The 15,333-nt window shown below is 36.2% G+C and overlaps 1 protein-coding gene across 4 annotated transcripts in view; it reads left to right on the forward strand.

Annotated features, from left to right (window-relative positions):
* LOC141437447 (uncharacterized) overlaps positions 1–15,333 on the forward strand; it is a 62,737-nt gene that overhangs the window by 31,349 nt on the left and 16,055 nt on the right. For all 4 annotated transcript variants that reach the window (XM_074100818.1, XM_074100822.1, XM_074100819.1 and 1 more), the window contains 4 exons: positions 1,530–1,664; positions 12,496–12,618; positions 13,005–13,118; positions 14,802–14,927. In XM_074100818.1, coding sequence (XP_073956919.1) covers positions 1,530–1,664; positions 12,496–12,618; positions 13,005–13,118; positions 14,802–14,927 — 498 coding nt within the window. The remainder of the gene's footprint in view (positions 1–1,529; positions 1,665–12,495; positions 12,619–13,004; positions 13,119–14,801; positions 14,928–15,333) is intronic.

Genomic DNA, 15,333 nt, shown 5'->3' on the forward strand with positions numbered 1-15,333 from the left:
AAGAAATATATCGATATTTTGTTTGGGCTATTTTAAATATCGACCTGTGAGCGGATGAAATAGGGGCGGAAAGTTTATATGGAAGGTCGTCATTATCGAAGATAAATCGATGAATCTTTATTAAACTAGCCATTTGGGCACGTGATAAGAGGTAAATAGATGATTGTTCACGCGTTTTTAAAATTCTCCCGGTGAGGGGGTGAAATAGGGGATGAAAGTTTATATGGAAGATCGTCATTGTCGAAGATAAATCGATGGTTCTTTGTGAAACTTGGCATTTGGACATTATAAGAAATAAATAGATATTTGTTCAAGCGTTTTTGAAATTTTTACCGGCGAGGGGATGTTAGCAGAGGAGATGATGCAGTGTTAGCAGTGCCCTTTAAACTCATAGCAAAATGTACGCAATGTGGGGTTATTATAGATGGCTTATTGAGACATAGGTAGACAGTCAGACATGAAAAATTATGATTTTCAGATTTTAGCTTTTGATTGCCTTGACTTAGAAGTTTGAATTTCACAGCTTTCGGGACTATTGACCATAGTTTAGGGTTTTAATCTCAATTCGATACCGATACAATAAATTATTGATTGATTGATTGATACTCCGCGCGTTTACGAGATAGAGGATCTTGACAGAAAGACGGACGGACGGACAGCAAAGTGATCCTATAAGGGTTCCATTTTTTTCTTTTGAGCTATGGAACCCAAAAAAACATTTTTTCCGCCGCTTTTAAAATTTCGAGTTATTTACCTACTTGAAAATATGGGGATGAAAGTTCTTAAGGAATTACAAACAAATTTACTGTAAGTGTGTTAATCGGAAATATGTGTAGCTATGCTTAGTAAAAATGCCGTTTTAATTATAATCCTACCCTCCTAACTTACAATAAAGGACGTAAGGTGTCAAGAGTTCACTATGAAGGATAATAATTAGTCCTTTTGTGTTGGTAGGGTAAAATCCACGTCGTATTGCTAAAATGTGGCCGGGTGGCAAAATATTTATGTTTTACCAAAGAACATGGATGTATGGATGATGGAAGAACAAAAAAAAAGAGTTTATATTTATAGCAATGTATAAAAATAGGTTATTTTCAGTAAACTGTGGAAGTTTCTATGTGCTATAATTGGCAGAATAGGTATCCTAAATAAATTAAATACTTCCCAAAGTTATTATTCCACGCGGACGAAGTCGCGGGCAAAAGCTAGTATCACCATATGATATTGTCGCAGTGCTATTATGACCGTGTTTTTGTCACACCGTTATCACACAAGTAATTGATCCAAAATAACCTTCACACTTTTACAGGCTTAGAACTCACTCCACAGCGTCGTTATTTGAGTAACAGAGACTGCGCTAGGCGCTAGAAACAGTAGGAATGTTTGTGATTTTTTAACGTTGTTCTTTTGTGAAAAGTCACAGTGACATTTTCTCACGGCGAGTCACGGTGACTTGTTATTTATCCCCTGTGTCTAAGCAGTGGACGTCTTCCAGCTGATGATAACTAGCTTTGTATATTTTGTAACAGATCGAACTTGTCCCAACGGTTCACGATGACTGACAGCGCGCTCCAACAGATGGGGGAGCTGCCCCCGCTCCTCTTCAAGAACAGAAGCCAGCCAGTTGATGAGGAGGCCTTTTGGGCGGAGTTAAGAGGACTCAGGTTAGATAGACAGTTTAAAACTGTAACGATATTTTCATCATCCGCTACCAAGGTTGCTTGCGCTTTCGTAGCAAAGAGTTGTGATTTATTGATATTGATCTTCGCAAAGTAATGCACGAATCGATAAATTAGCTAACTAGATTGATCCCATAGATTATTACAATTATTAGTAAGTATAACTTTTCCTACATACCAAATTCTGCTAACAATTAAAAACAGTAACTTCTAAAAACTATTGGGATAAAAAGACGAAAGATGATAGAGTATCTAATTCGGAATGATAGTTTTATTTTAACAAATATTTTGGAGAAAAAAATTAAAGGGACGAGAAAAAAGAAGATCGAGATTAAATTATTTCAAGCAAATTAAAAAAAAACTGACGCCAGGTCATTATCTAGAAGTTAAAAGACAAACAGAAGAAATGGGATACTAAGGGGCAGTTTCACCATCCATTGATTAGTGTTAGCTGACGGTTAAAATGTGATGCCGTCTCTATTTGTTTTGTTCGAATAGACGGAGACGGCATTACATTTAAACGTCAGTTAACACTAATCAATAGATGGTGAAACAACCCCTGAGGTTCAATTAATCTACTGACAGTAGGTAATGCAACTCTTATATTTTGATAACTATGAACTAGTATTACTAATATTAGTAGGCAACTAAGTGAAATATAAATAAATGTACAGCAATTAAAAAAGCTGAAAGAAAGAAAGAAAGAAAGAAAGAAAAGTTTATTTTGGCTCCAAAAATGTACCACCTAAAACTAAGACTAGAACTAGCACTAAAACTATGTTACTAGGTGACACAGCAGGATACCAAAAAGGGTCTCCACTCAGCATGTGTTGCCGCACATTATGTGCAGTAACGCTGGTTTTCTGTGGAGCCCAAACGTTAAATAAACATGTATGCATGAGCCAGTTCCTTTGCCCTAGTCAGACGGAGAAAAAAAATTAAAAAAAAAAAAGAAGAAATTAAGAAATTAAAACCATAGACAAAGGGAGAAGTGACGTGGCTCAGTGTAAAAGATAATAATACTTATACTGCTGTCGTGGCAATAAATAGTAATTTTTAAACATTTTCTTTTGCGATGCTGATGATGAGCTGATGGGTTAATAGGCTGCAAAAATGAAGCTTTTATATAACTTGAACTACTTATAAGGAAAATTATTATAGAAACCTGATATTTTAGAAGCGAACATATAAAGTTCAAAATTACAACACAAAAACCAACAGAAATTAGATAACGGGAAAATATGACAGAATATTATATTGACTCATTTTGTCACTTTTCGTGGGTTGTGTAGTGTACAGTAGGTAACACTTACAAATTACAATCCATTTCAATAATTCCTATCTTACAATACAATCGTGCGTTAAATATAGATACCAAATTGTCTATGTCGTCATAATACAAAGTCTTTTATTTACCCGAAATAGTTAAGTTACTTTATTAATAGTTTAGTTACGGTAGTATCTTTCAATAGAGCAAATAATTCAGTGCTCCATGCACACATGTGAAATAAACGGCCAGCACTCTTTATACAAGACAAATTCGAATGTTCTAGTTGTCAAAAATAAATACATCGTCATATCGGGTGAGATAGGGGTCAAACATGGGTCAGTTTTATGTAAAAAAAAAACACAAGTATAATAATTTTCAAAAAACAACCAAAATAATCGTGCGGCAAGTTTTTGGTACCGTCAACGTCATAAATAAGTGATCACTTTTGTACCTTGTCATTTTAACGTCATGTTTAAAAAGCCGTACGCATAACGCAATTGTGTACCGACTGAAGACGACAAGGTGCAAAAGTGATCACTTATTTATGACGCTGACTGTACAAAAAAAATACGGTACTGAAGTTTATGGCATTGTATCATTACGAGTATGAGGTAAATAAATAAATAAATATCATGGGTCATTTGACACCAATTGGTCTAGTCCCAAACTAAACAAAGCGTGTACTATGGATACTAAGCAACCGATAACCATACTTATATAGATAAATACCTACATACTTAAATACATAACAACCTCGAAAAAATTTACCTTACTTCGAAATTAACGTTCGTGACACTTTAGCTTTTGTATAAATTTGCAGATCAAAATTGTCATGACTGTACTAACACAAACTAATAATACACAAAGCCTCTGAAATTGGATTCTGTAAACCACGGACTTTCACGTTCAACGACCTTTAGTAAAGTAAAAATAAATTCAATCATTGGCTGCAATCAATTGTGATTAAACTTTGATTAAGTACTAAATCACTTCAGGTGGGAAAACTACTGGGTACAATCGTTCTGCTACCAGAAGATTAATGGAACGCAATTAGGAGTTTATTACAGTTCTGTAAAGGTAATGAATACCAGCAGTTGCCAGTATAATCAATTTAAGAATAAACAACCATTAGTGTTAATATAATTTAATACAGCCCAGTGGTTTGAGAGCCTCACTTGAAGCTTTTTTGTTTTAAAAATACGAATGTTTGTAGATGTCTGTCCTCGGGTGTCCTCGAGCGAGTCCTATCTATTTATTTAAGTATGTTTATCCGTTGCCTACTTAAGTCGTAATTACTATGATTGGTTTTTTGGAGTCTTTTTCTATTTTTTATTTCAACTCCAAATTTGTTACTTTTACGGGTATCCCGTGAAACCATATCGAAAATACAATCTGAGACATGGATGCACAGAAAAACCAGAAAAAGAGACCAGCACTGGGAATCGAACACAGGTCCTCAGCATTCCGTGATGAGTGCAATACCCCCTACACCACTGCTGGACTACTGCTGCATCCATGTCTCAGTTTGTATTTTCGATCCTAAGTACTAATTCAAGACTCGTAGTATCCATAACAGCTTTGTTTACTTTGGGATTAGGTCAATTGGTGCCAAGTGTCCCGAGATGTTTAATTTATTTATTTTTATTTGTGGGCGGTGGCTGGCGCTGCCAAGTGTAGTCAGCGGTATCCGCAATTTTTGAAAAAAAAAAATAGTTCTTCTTTTACAAATATACAATTTTATTCGCAAATGTGATGAAAAACATTGTATGTCGCACTGGCGGTACTGGAATTACGAACATCGACTGATTAAAGCCCTCAGTCTTCGACTTCGGGCTTCTAATAGACTCTCGTTCGTAATTCCTTGTTTACCGCCCTTAACACACAATGTACTATTACAGTTCAAATTACGCGCGTAAATACAAAAACCGCAGTTTCGGATAAGCTTGAGGTACCTAAACCAAAAGGTAATTGCGGTCAATTCATAATAAATATATAAAATTATAAACCTCATTGTATTCATTTTATGATAGGTATTCAATACAATCATTATTGTATTGTATCCTGTTGAAAATCATTTTAACGTAAATACAGTGTGCTAGAAAATCAGATGCGAATATTTTGTGGATCGATTATTTGCATCGTTGTTAATTAGTTTCAATTAAATTAAAAAAATAAGTATTATACGTTACTACTAATATACTACGAGTGTTCAGTATAGGAACAAGGTGAATTTAGTTGACCTTTAGTAAAATTAAAATTTTGGTATATAACATTTAATTAGCTTGACTTAATTTACAAATCAATTGTTGTGTGAACGGTGGATGATAGGCGAGTGTTTGAGTACGTGTAAAGCGTTAGTAAGGAATGTGTGACGTGTGCATGAGTGGTGCTTGTGACTGGATGAGAGATGTGTGTCGTGATATGCGTGTGTTTTTATTGGTTTAGCGATGTATGTCGTGATTTGTACGCAGTCTGATTGGGTATGAAACTATACAAAGCAAAATGAATTTAATTATATATGTATTAAGGCGTCTTTAGGTGAAACGTTCTGGCGTGAACAACGGGTATATTAAACTAAGGAAACAACTGAATAAAATAATGGCTACCGTAAACTGCTTCAACTTTGCCCTCTGGCCCCAACATTGCCTGATTCGATTTAGAGTCGATAATTTAGCACTCTTATAGGTTTTAAACTTTTATCTACACGGGAATTATTATTATGGGGGGATAAAAGTTTAAAAACCTAGAAGGGTGCTAGTCATCGACTCTAAATCGAATCAGGCAATTTTGGGGCCAGAGGGCAAAGATGAAGCAGTGTACGGTACCCGCCAATGCAGGGGCTACAACAACATTCGAAAATCGGAGTTCGTATCGTTCCGCCCCTTTCACTCTCGTATTAAATAATATTTGATTAGTTCTATTTTCGAATTGCGTTGTAGCCCCCCTGATTGTCACTTTTTTCGAGTCTTCTACCATAGATGCTAAGCTAATTATTCCAACATACCAAAAAAATATTTACTAAAATGACTATAAAATAATTTGATATAAATTTAAAATTAAAAAATAAAGAAGTATCATGATGCGTGGAAAATTATATGGTATAAAATTGGGTTATAGTTAAGTTTTAAATATGTAAATAAAACGTTGGCTGACTTGAAACGTCTTTAGTCTGAAATGACGTACGTACTTACTTTATAAAACTAAAGTCATAACTCCCTTGAGAAAAAAAACTATACTTAAATCCGTAACTCCCCCGGGAACACTTGAGGCCATTGTCATTTAGTATACAGGCATGGAATATCATCATTGACGAGCAAATGTGATGAAAATTATATAGCTCACTAGCCTGTTGCCCGCGACTCTGTCTGTCTGGACTCTGCTATCCCGCGGGAAATATGCAATTTTCCGAGGTTAAAAACTATCTTATGTCTTTCCCCTTTACTTACTTATGTCATCTGTATATCGGCGGCCGATCGTAAAATCCGCCAGATCCCGAAATTCCTAGGCATATCGTGAAACGCCGCCATTTCATGATATGCCTAAACGTTGGCCAGGCATATCACGATGTGCCTGAGAAATAATACGGCAGATCGATTAGAGCAACGCATTCGTCGATATTCCTAGCTCCATACCGGGCACATCGTAAAATAGTTTCTTTTTTGGCCACTGGTGGTGCTGCGTATGCAATGGCGGCCGTGACCAGCTGACCGGCCGTGTTTGTTTAGCGCGTGAAAAATGTCGGCGTCGCAACAAAATGATCTTTAAACCGAAAATAGTGATTGTATTCAAAATAGAAGTGCAAAGGAAGCTTTTGAACATCAGCTCCGTTCTTTTTATGTGAATCAAACGGATTCTGTGCACAATGTAAAAAAAACCATGCACGTCTGCCCGTATTTTAGAGGTTAGTTTTTTGTTGATAAATAAAGTATTCACTAGTTGTTATTTATTTATATAGAAAAAATTAGGTACGACGAGCGAAGCGAGGAGTGGTTAGTATTAATTGTGATCACGACGCACGAGCCGAACGAGCGAAGCGAGCGTGTCGCGGCAGCGGCCGGCGAAGTGCCAGAACAGATATGGCGGCGTTTCATGATACGCCTAGGAATTTCATGATCTGCCTAAACTGGCCAAATCATGAAATGGCGGCGTTTCATGATATGCCTAGGAATTTCATGATCTGCCTAAACGTCACTAGGCAAATCGTTAAACGGTGAGTTTTGAACGATATGGCGGATGTCCCTTAGCCAATTCATGAAATGGCGGCATTACACGATATGCCTAGGAATTTCGTGATCTGGCGGATTTTACGATCGGCCGCCGACATGTATACCGAATTTCATCTAAATCGCTTCAACGGTTTGAACGTGATGAGGTAACAAACAAACAGACTTTCAAACTTTCGCATTTCTAATATTTGTAGTATTTCTATTCTATTCCCTCTAAACAGAGCACTCATTATATAATTAGGGTAGCTGACGATTATTATCGTTCTAACAAAAATTAAATTTACTTTAACTTAAAAACTTGATTAGCAAAATTGGTTTCCGTTGAGAAGGAAACTTCTGTAATTATTTTTGCGGTATTTTATTTAATTACTGACTGAGGATTGATGTTTGCTCTGGAACTGCTCTTATTTAATCACTGATTACTTTAACAAAGTTTTATTTAACTTGCTATCAATGTACAATACAATATAATAACTTTTTATTGAACACCAACACAGTAGGTACCAAAGCAGACAGAAAACACATTTATATAGAGAATTTTAAGGTAAGCAATGGGCAGCGTTATCGCTTTAGAGCGATCTTTTCCAGGCAACCTTTACAATAAACAGAATTAAGGAATCGATTTTAGCAGGTGGTGCAATTTACAATAGATTAGAGCAAGATCAAGAATACCTACATAAAACTGACAATAATTATAATATAATATATTTTTGTTTTGTTTTTTGCATATGTATCCCACCATAGGCCTCTAGGTTGGCAACGCATCTGCAATACCCCTGGTGTTGCAGATGTTTATAGGCGGTGGTGTTCTCTTACCATCAGGAGACCCACTTGCTCGTTCGCCATCCAGTCGAATATTTTTTTTTAATGCATAATCTTGCAATCGAATTAACTTAAAATTTGCATTACTTATGTACAGTCGAACAAATTGAAGCATGATACCCAGGGTGGAGGCTTTTAATAACCCATTTCACAATGATTTCCCTGAAAATGACAAAAGTATCAGATGTCAACCTGAAATTAGTAGCACAATGGTTCCACTCTGGGTCATGATTCATATGTTCGTCTGTACATAAACACAATAATCTGGCAGTGGCATCCAGGTAGTCCGGCCAGGATCAACTCCGCAGGACGAAACACAATGGTTAATGGCTTCTCTACTTAAAATTTGGTACGGAAATGTAGTTTAGATGACAATGCAACCCTACAGTCAACAAAAAATACAATCAGCAAAAAACCTCGTAATAAAAATTACATTTTCAAAGAAAACTCAGATGTCATCAAAATAAGAAATTCACATCTTTATTCTCGCGGGTAGAATGACCGAAGCGGCAAGTTAGAAGTCTAGAAAATCCTTGGAAAATCATATTCTGAAATGACTGAAGTAATAAATGGTCCATCGATCAAGCAGCCGTACGTCCAAACTTTTCCGACATGACATCTACAATCTAAGTTGGAAGTACTTTAATGTTACTTATAGAAGAGAATTACTTTGTTTTTAAGTACCTAGTACCGAGTAATAACAATACATTATACATAAACATGAGCGGCCAATGCTCACGAGCTTCATTTCGACGTTTCGGCGATTTTCAATACTCAATTATTACAAAATGTATAAAAGCGGCAAGTTTGACGGGCTCTTTGCGCCAGGGTCAACTCTACAGTACAGGGGCTTTTTGACTGCACATGAGTATACTTTAAATGAGAGAGTGATATTTACTATCGTTTTTATTTCATTTATGATTTTATCCTATCGCATTTGTAATTTTATTTTATTTCTATTTTTAAATGTAAGTAGTATCTTATAATAAAACTCTGAAATTGGATATATTGTTGTACAGAAATGTATAAAATGATTAAATCATTATTGAATACACAAATCAGTAAGATGTATAATAGGCAGTCTTATTGAATTTGCTGGAAAGCGATGAAATTAACGACATTTGAAAATGTATTGGCATGGCTAATATATTTGAAATGTATTTCTGATTAACGATGTAAACGGAAACTAAACAAATGCACCTATCTATGACTACATGAATGAACTGTATTATGTTATTATTATATTTTAGGTCCCTATACCTTCCGCCGCCTAACTTTGCCTAAAAGTTTATTGCCACGACTAGTACCACAGAATATTATAATAGTACTAACGTACAGATTGGCTACGCTCCGCCCCGCACCGGTTCGAGTTACCTCACCCCTCAAGCGCAGATTGCAGGAAAACCGCAGGAAAGCAGTCGGGTGCGCAACGCGATGTATGTGAAAATAATAATGCTTTTAAATACACAGACAGACACATTTTAATTAGGTTTAAATAAATAGGTAAGATTAACGATTACATTGATTTGCACTATCTAAGCCATACCTACATATTAATACCTTTAAATATCATCAGTAATATCACTATTAGGGTTTTGCGACAGTCAGCCCTGTGTGTCTTACGCACACATTGACGCGTGTACAGACGTCGTCGTGCCTATGTAGATTCAAGAACGCATATTTTGTGTTGCTAGTACCACAAAAACTATAACATAATTCCAATGATTGAATAGGCACTATACCGTCAAGCGATTCGAACACAATCCGAGAGTAACGTAAATACGTCGCATAGAAAATGTATCTCAAAAATGCGTCAAAACTGAGTATTAAGTAATGAACTTTTAGACAGAGTTAAATGGCGCGTGGTAGGTATAGTAACAGTTTTTCGCAAATATTTCCAATGTACAGACACCGACTTTCTACAGATTTATAATATGTATAGATTAGGGGACATTGAACTTGGGAAACCCAGCTAATACTAGAATTAGGTACAAATAATACAGCGTGATTCCGGCTTGCGGTCATTTCTTAGAACTGACGATAATAATAATTTAATAATAAGTATTAAATCATTTAAATAGTATCGAACCTCGCTTAAACGTTTTATTGGCTTATGCTGCATTTGTTTTAGACTGAACACAGTCAAAACGGAGTTATGGACACACACACGACCTGCTTTAAAGCCTGCCTGAAGAGGATTTATCGTGCGAACAACGAAATGGTTTGCCACTCCCGCGTCCTTAAAGACCAACCCTATTTAATGACTTCTTTTTAATACACCTTAATGGATATAATCGTTAGACACACCCAATCTGACGGTATTATGTTATATTAATAGCATATGTGAGGTCATTGAAGGGTTAATTTTATTCTACCGTGAAACTTTAAACTGTAAGACACATATAAATATAACAAACAAGGCAACACTCTAGCAGTGATCATGATGCCCAATAAAGAGCCCCTAGTTCGTGTTAGTAATGTTATTTCGTTAGTTGTCTTTCTGATGCAAAAAAAAGATTGCACGATGGTTAAAAAGACCGTTTGTTAAAAACCCCAATGTTCCATTCAATATGGACCATGATTTCTATAAGACGTGGGAAAAATTATTTAATTCTGTATCTGAAAAGAATTGACCCTTAAATTTTGACAACCGGATAGCCAAGTGGTTAGAGAACCTGACTACGAAGCTTGAGGTTCCGGGTTCGATTCCCGGCCGAGGCAGATATTTGTATGAATAATACGAATGTTTGTTCTCTGGTCTTGGATGTTCAATATGTATTTAAGTATGTATTTATCTATATAAGTATGTTTATCCGTTGCCTAGTATCCATTGTACAAGCTTTACTTAATTTGGGACTAGGTCAATTGGTGTGAAGTGTCCCATGATATTTATTATTTTATTTATTATTAAATGTAACAAGATACAAAATTACAAAAAAAATACAATTTAATAAACACGTATAATCTTCGCCAATATTAAATTAAACAATAAGTGTAAACATACGTATAGCAATTTTTTTATGATTTTTTTGTGTTTAAATAAATTCATCAAAATTTACAAAACTTTTTGCCATTCGTACGTTGCTATCAATTAAGTTTCAAAGTACTTGTAAAAAAGAAAATACCTATCTATTAAAAGCAAACGACATTACACTCATACAGACTATAAGTACATCTTCTCCATAAAAAAGAGACATAATACTCGTAGAATTTTATCGACAATTTATTACTGCAACCGTAAAAACGAAACAGGTACATAATCTAAGGGCGTGTTATGAGGACGATAGCTTTGTGGGAATGTTCCTTTGTTCTAATTTTGGAATTTTGCTAACAGATTCACTTGTAAATTAAATCGGGTAGATAACACCATAAAACCACAATGAAGGTTTTTCTACAGGCAAAATATCGCTAGATGGCGTTAGTAGTGAGGTCCGTTTGACGTTACAGTCTTGCTTGCGATTGGCTCATTTAGTTATTTTTCATCACACTTGCTCGTAAACAGTGTCATAACATGCAGGCTACCTTGGTTACAACCCCCCAAATAAAACCCTCGACCTTAATGTGCTTGTCATGAAACCCGTGGTCGGTAAATGAGTCATTGCCCGTACTAATTTTCTTGTCATGAACCCTAATGTCGGTAAATGAGTCAATGCCCGTACTGATACTGTTGCGCGTGCTGCTGCACGAGCATCTGCGCGCGCACGTCGAGCACATGCCAAGAGCAGTCAGCGGTATTGGCAATTTTTGAAAAAATATTATTAGAATATATAGTACTAGAATTACGAACATCGACTCATTAAAGCCCTCAGTTTTCGACTTCAAGCTTCTAATAGACTCTCGTTTGTAATTCCTTGTTTACCGCCCTTAAGACACAATGTACTATATCAAATCACAAGCGCGACGCAAATGGCAAAATTATCAAACAGACCTCACGATACTAGCACCAACTAGCGATATTTTTCCTGTACAAAAACATTCATTGTGGTTTTATTGTGTTATCTAAACATAATTAAAAACTATCTTAGCGAAGGATTCTACAATAGAATCCAGAGCGTAGCGAGGAATTCTTAAGTAGAATCCTGAGCGTAATGAGGGATTCAAGTGTTAACGCCCAAGATGAAAATAATTTTGATCCCGAGTGGCTCTTGCCACTTTTCACACCGAGCATTAAGAAAGTTGAAAAAATAAATTCTAAATATTATTAAAGAACAACCAGCAAAGAAAAAGGTGTGGCTTTACAATTATCAACTTCAAAAAATGGCATTTGCAATAAAAACACTTAGAAAAGCCTTGATTAGAAAAGTTGCACTTTGCTCCCTGTCGTCAGGGAGGAAAAGTTACTTTTCTGAAGGAGAGGTGTGAAAAAAACATTTTGTCTTAGCCCTGAAAAGAAGATTAATCTCACTTTAATGGGTCACGCGAGCGATACCTCGGGTAAATGTTAGTATTGAAGGCATTAATGTGTGAAGTTCAGTACTTATATGTTCTTATAATACAGGGTCAACATATACGCAGAGACATCTATGACAGAGGCTGTCGAATGGTACACAAGCGCAAACGCAGCGCTTCTCAGTCATCTCACGAATGAAATAAAGGACACAGACAGCAGTACTATCTGGAGGTAAGTAGCATTGTTCTTAAGCGAGTCTTAAGCACATCCTATTAAACGTTTATTTTATTGAATCAGGCTTAATTTATTTTTCTTTTCTCTTAGGCTTAATTTTCAATTTCTTTTTACGCCCACGAGACTACCCACGAGGCCCGATGCGAGGCTCCTAGGCAGTTCTACTAATGTTTCGGCAAAAATTATTTAGCAAATTATTAGCTGCCAAACTATTTATCCCATATTGTTATTTAGGCGAACTGTTATTTCCCAACTCAACGTTTTGCACAACCTGTATTTATTTAATTTGGATACAAGTACAGACAACATGAAGTAGCTGTTTTCAGAAAAAACGCTTTCATTTAAAATGTTTTTTTTATAAAACTTGTTTTATTTACTTCCAGGTACTTAGTAGGGTTCAAAAATCTGCTTCGCAGTATAGAATGCAAAGGCATAGCGTCCGTTCTAGGCATCAACTATTTTGGACGGGGCTACCTCCAATCTCGGGCTCATGAAAGGTAACTAGCTTGCTTTATATTTATAACGTTTTAAACTTTGGTAATTTTCACTCTTAGTTAAAATACCACAAACGGGACTTGTTTAAGTTTTAATTTGATTTTAAGCAAGGCCTGCCTAAAAGCTAATGCTTATGGAAAGTAGATTATGAATGCTTTAATGTTATTTTTGTTTCCATAAAATATTATGCTTTATGGATTATTTACAATTACTTATGGCGAACAAACCAACAAGATGGAGCAACGACTTGGTTAAGATCGCGGGATCGCGGTGGATGCGGAAAGCACAAGACCGGTCTGAGTGGAGAGCCTTGGTGGAGGCCTATGTCCAGCAGTGGACGTCTTTCGGCTGACATGATGATGATGATGACTTATGTCGAAAACCGAAATCAAAGAGCAGCACTATTCGTACTATGCTGGTCACATTTCATAATGACTATTTGGTATTTTGGTTTAATAAACAGACTATAGGTTTCAGTAGCCATGCTGCATCAAGATTTAGAAATAGACTCATTTCGGCTTTCACATAAATCGATATAATTCTTTTCTCAAAAATGTCCGTAATAGTTGACATTATTCTTTACATTATCAGAAGGCGAAGTGCATAGTTTATGGTCAGCGAAGAATTAAAAATTTAAAAAGATTGCAGGCGCTCTAGCTCGACAATAATGAATTAGGGCGCCTGCAATCAGTCACATTTTTTTAAAGTTAAAAAGGCCATGGAAATGTTGGCACAAGTCGTATACAGCCAAGTCTAATGACCGGTATCAGATATTTTGTTGGAACTCCGGACTTTTTCTATTGGGTCTGAAATAGCTTGTGGTGTTTTCGGTGGAAAAATACACCTGCAGTTTATTTTTAATGAAAAAAGCCGGGTAAGCATAAGAAAAATATTGGAATAAAATTAAATTTTAGAATATATTTTGAGAAAAAGTTTATTCTATTTCAGAATTATTCACCATTTTTGAGAAAAGCTTTATATTAGTCTCGGCTGGAATAGCAATTGCTGGCTTCGTATTAGTTAAACGGACTCGCGAGCTCGTCCGTTTAATACTCATACTCAGCAATTGCCTACTTCCAGGCCACGAAAATAATCTACTAAGTATTACATTATCAGAAGGCGAAGTGCATAGTTTATGGTCAGCGAAAAATTAAAAAGTTAAAAAGATTGCAGGCGCGCTAGCTCGACAATAATAAATTAGCGCGCCTGCAATCAGTCACGAATTCTTTTTAAAGTTAAAAAGGCCATGGAAATGTTGGCACAAGTTGTATACAGCCAAGTCTAATGGCCGGTATCAGAAATTTCGTTGGAACTCCGGACTTTTTTTATTGGGTCTGAAACAGCTTGGGGTGTTTTCGGTGGAAAAATACACTTGCAGTTTATTTTTAATGAAGAAAAGGCGGGACATATCGGAGACACGACAATATTATTCAGTCGAACAAATTGAATCATGACCCAGGGTGGAACCTTTTAATAATCAATTTCACTATGATTTCCTAGACGAAAGTATGAGATGTCAACATGACATTAGTAGCACATCATGACTCAATTTGTTCGACTGTACATAGAGAACACGAAGGTTATGTCATTGTGGTGGTGAACATAAACATAATTACGTAAACTAATTAAATTATTAATTTAGACTATGATTTGACTAGAATTTTAAATTAATTTTTTATTTACAGATTTATCGCTCATATGGTGCTAGGCAGAGATCTGTTGGATAATACTTTGAACCTGGTGCCTTCTCTTATCCCCCTGCACAAGGACATCAAGGAAGATAGTCCGGAATACAAAGAGCTAGAAAAAAAGTAGGTACATTTTAAGACTCGCATTTCATACTTCCATGAAATTGCTCTATCCCTCGAATTCAGAAATGTAGCCTTTATGAATTAATACCAAATGACGTGTCTTTCGCTGGTTTGTGCAGGTTTGCTCACGATGTTTGCCTCCACCGTAAAGCTCGTGGTAAATTTCAAATGTGATTTCGCACATGAATTTCGACGAACTCAGTGGCGCGAGTCGAGGTTTCAACCCACGAGCTTGAGAAGCAATAAGTCAAACCACTTAGGCCACCACGGCTCTACTAGGCCACCACGGCTCTAATATTTACAATTCAATGGTGCGTGTGAAGTTTTCGATTCGCACTGGGCCCGTATGGGAACTATGGCCCAAGCTTTCTCATCGTGAAAGGAGGCCTGTGCCCAGCAGTGGGAC

This window comes from Choristoneura fumiferana, chromosome 17, assembly GCF_025370935.1.
Source record: "Choristoneura fumiferana chromosome 17, NRCan_CFum_1, whole genome shotgun sequence".
NCBI lineage: Eukaryota > Metazoa > Arthropoda > Insecta > Lepidoptera > Tortricidae > Choristoneura > Choristoneura fumiferana.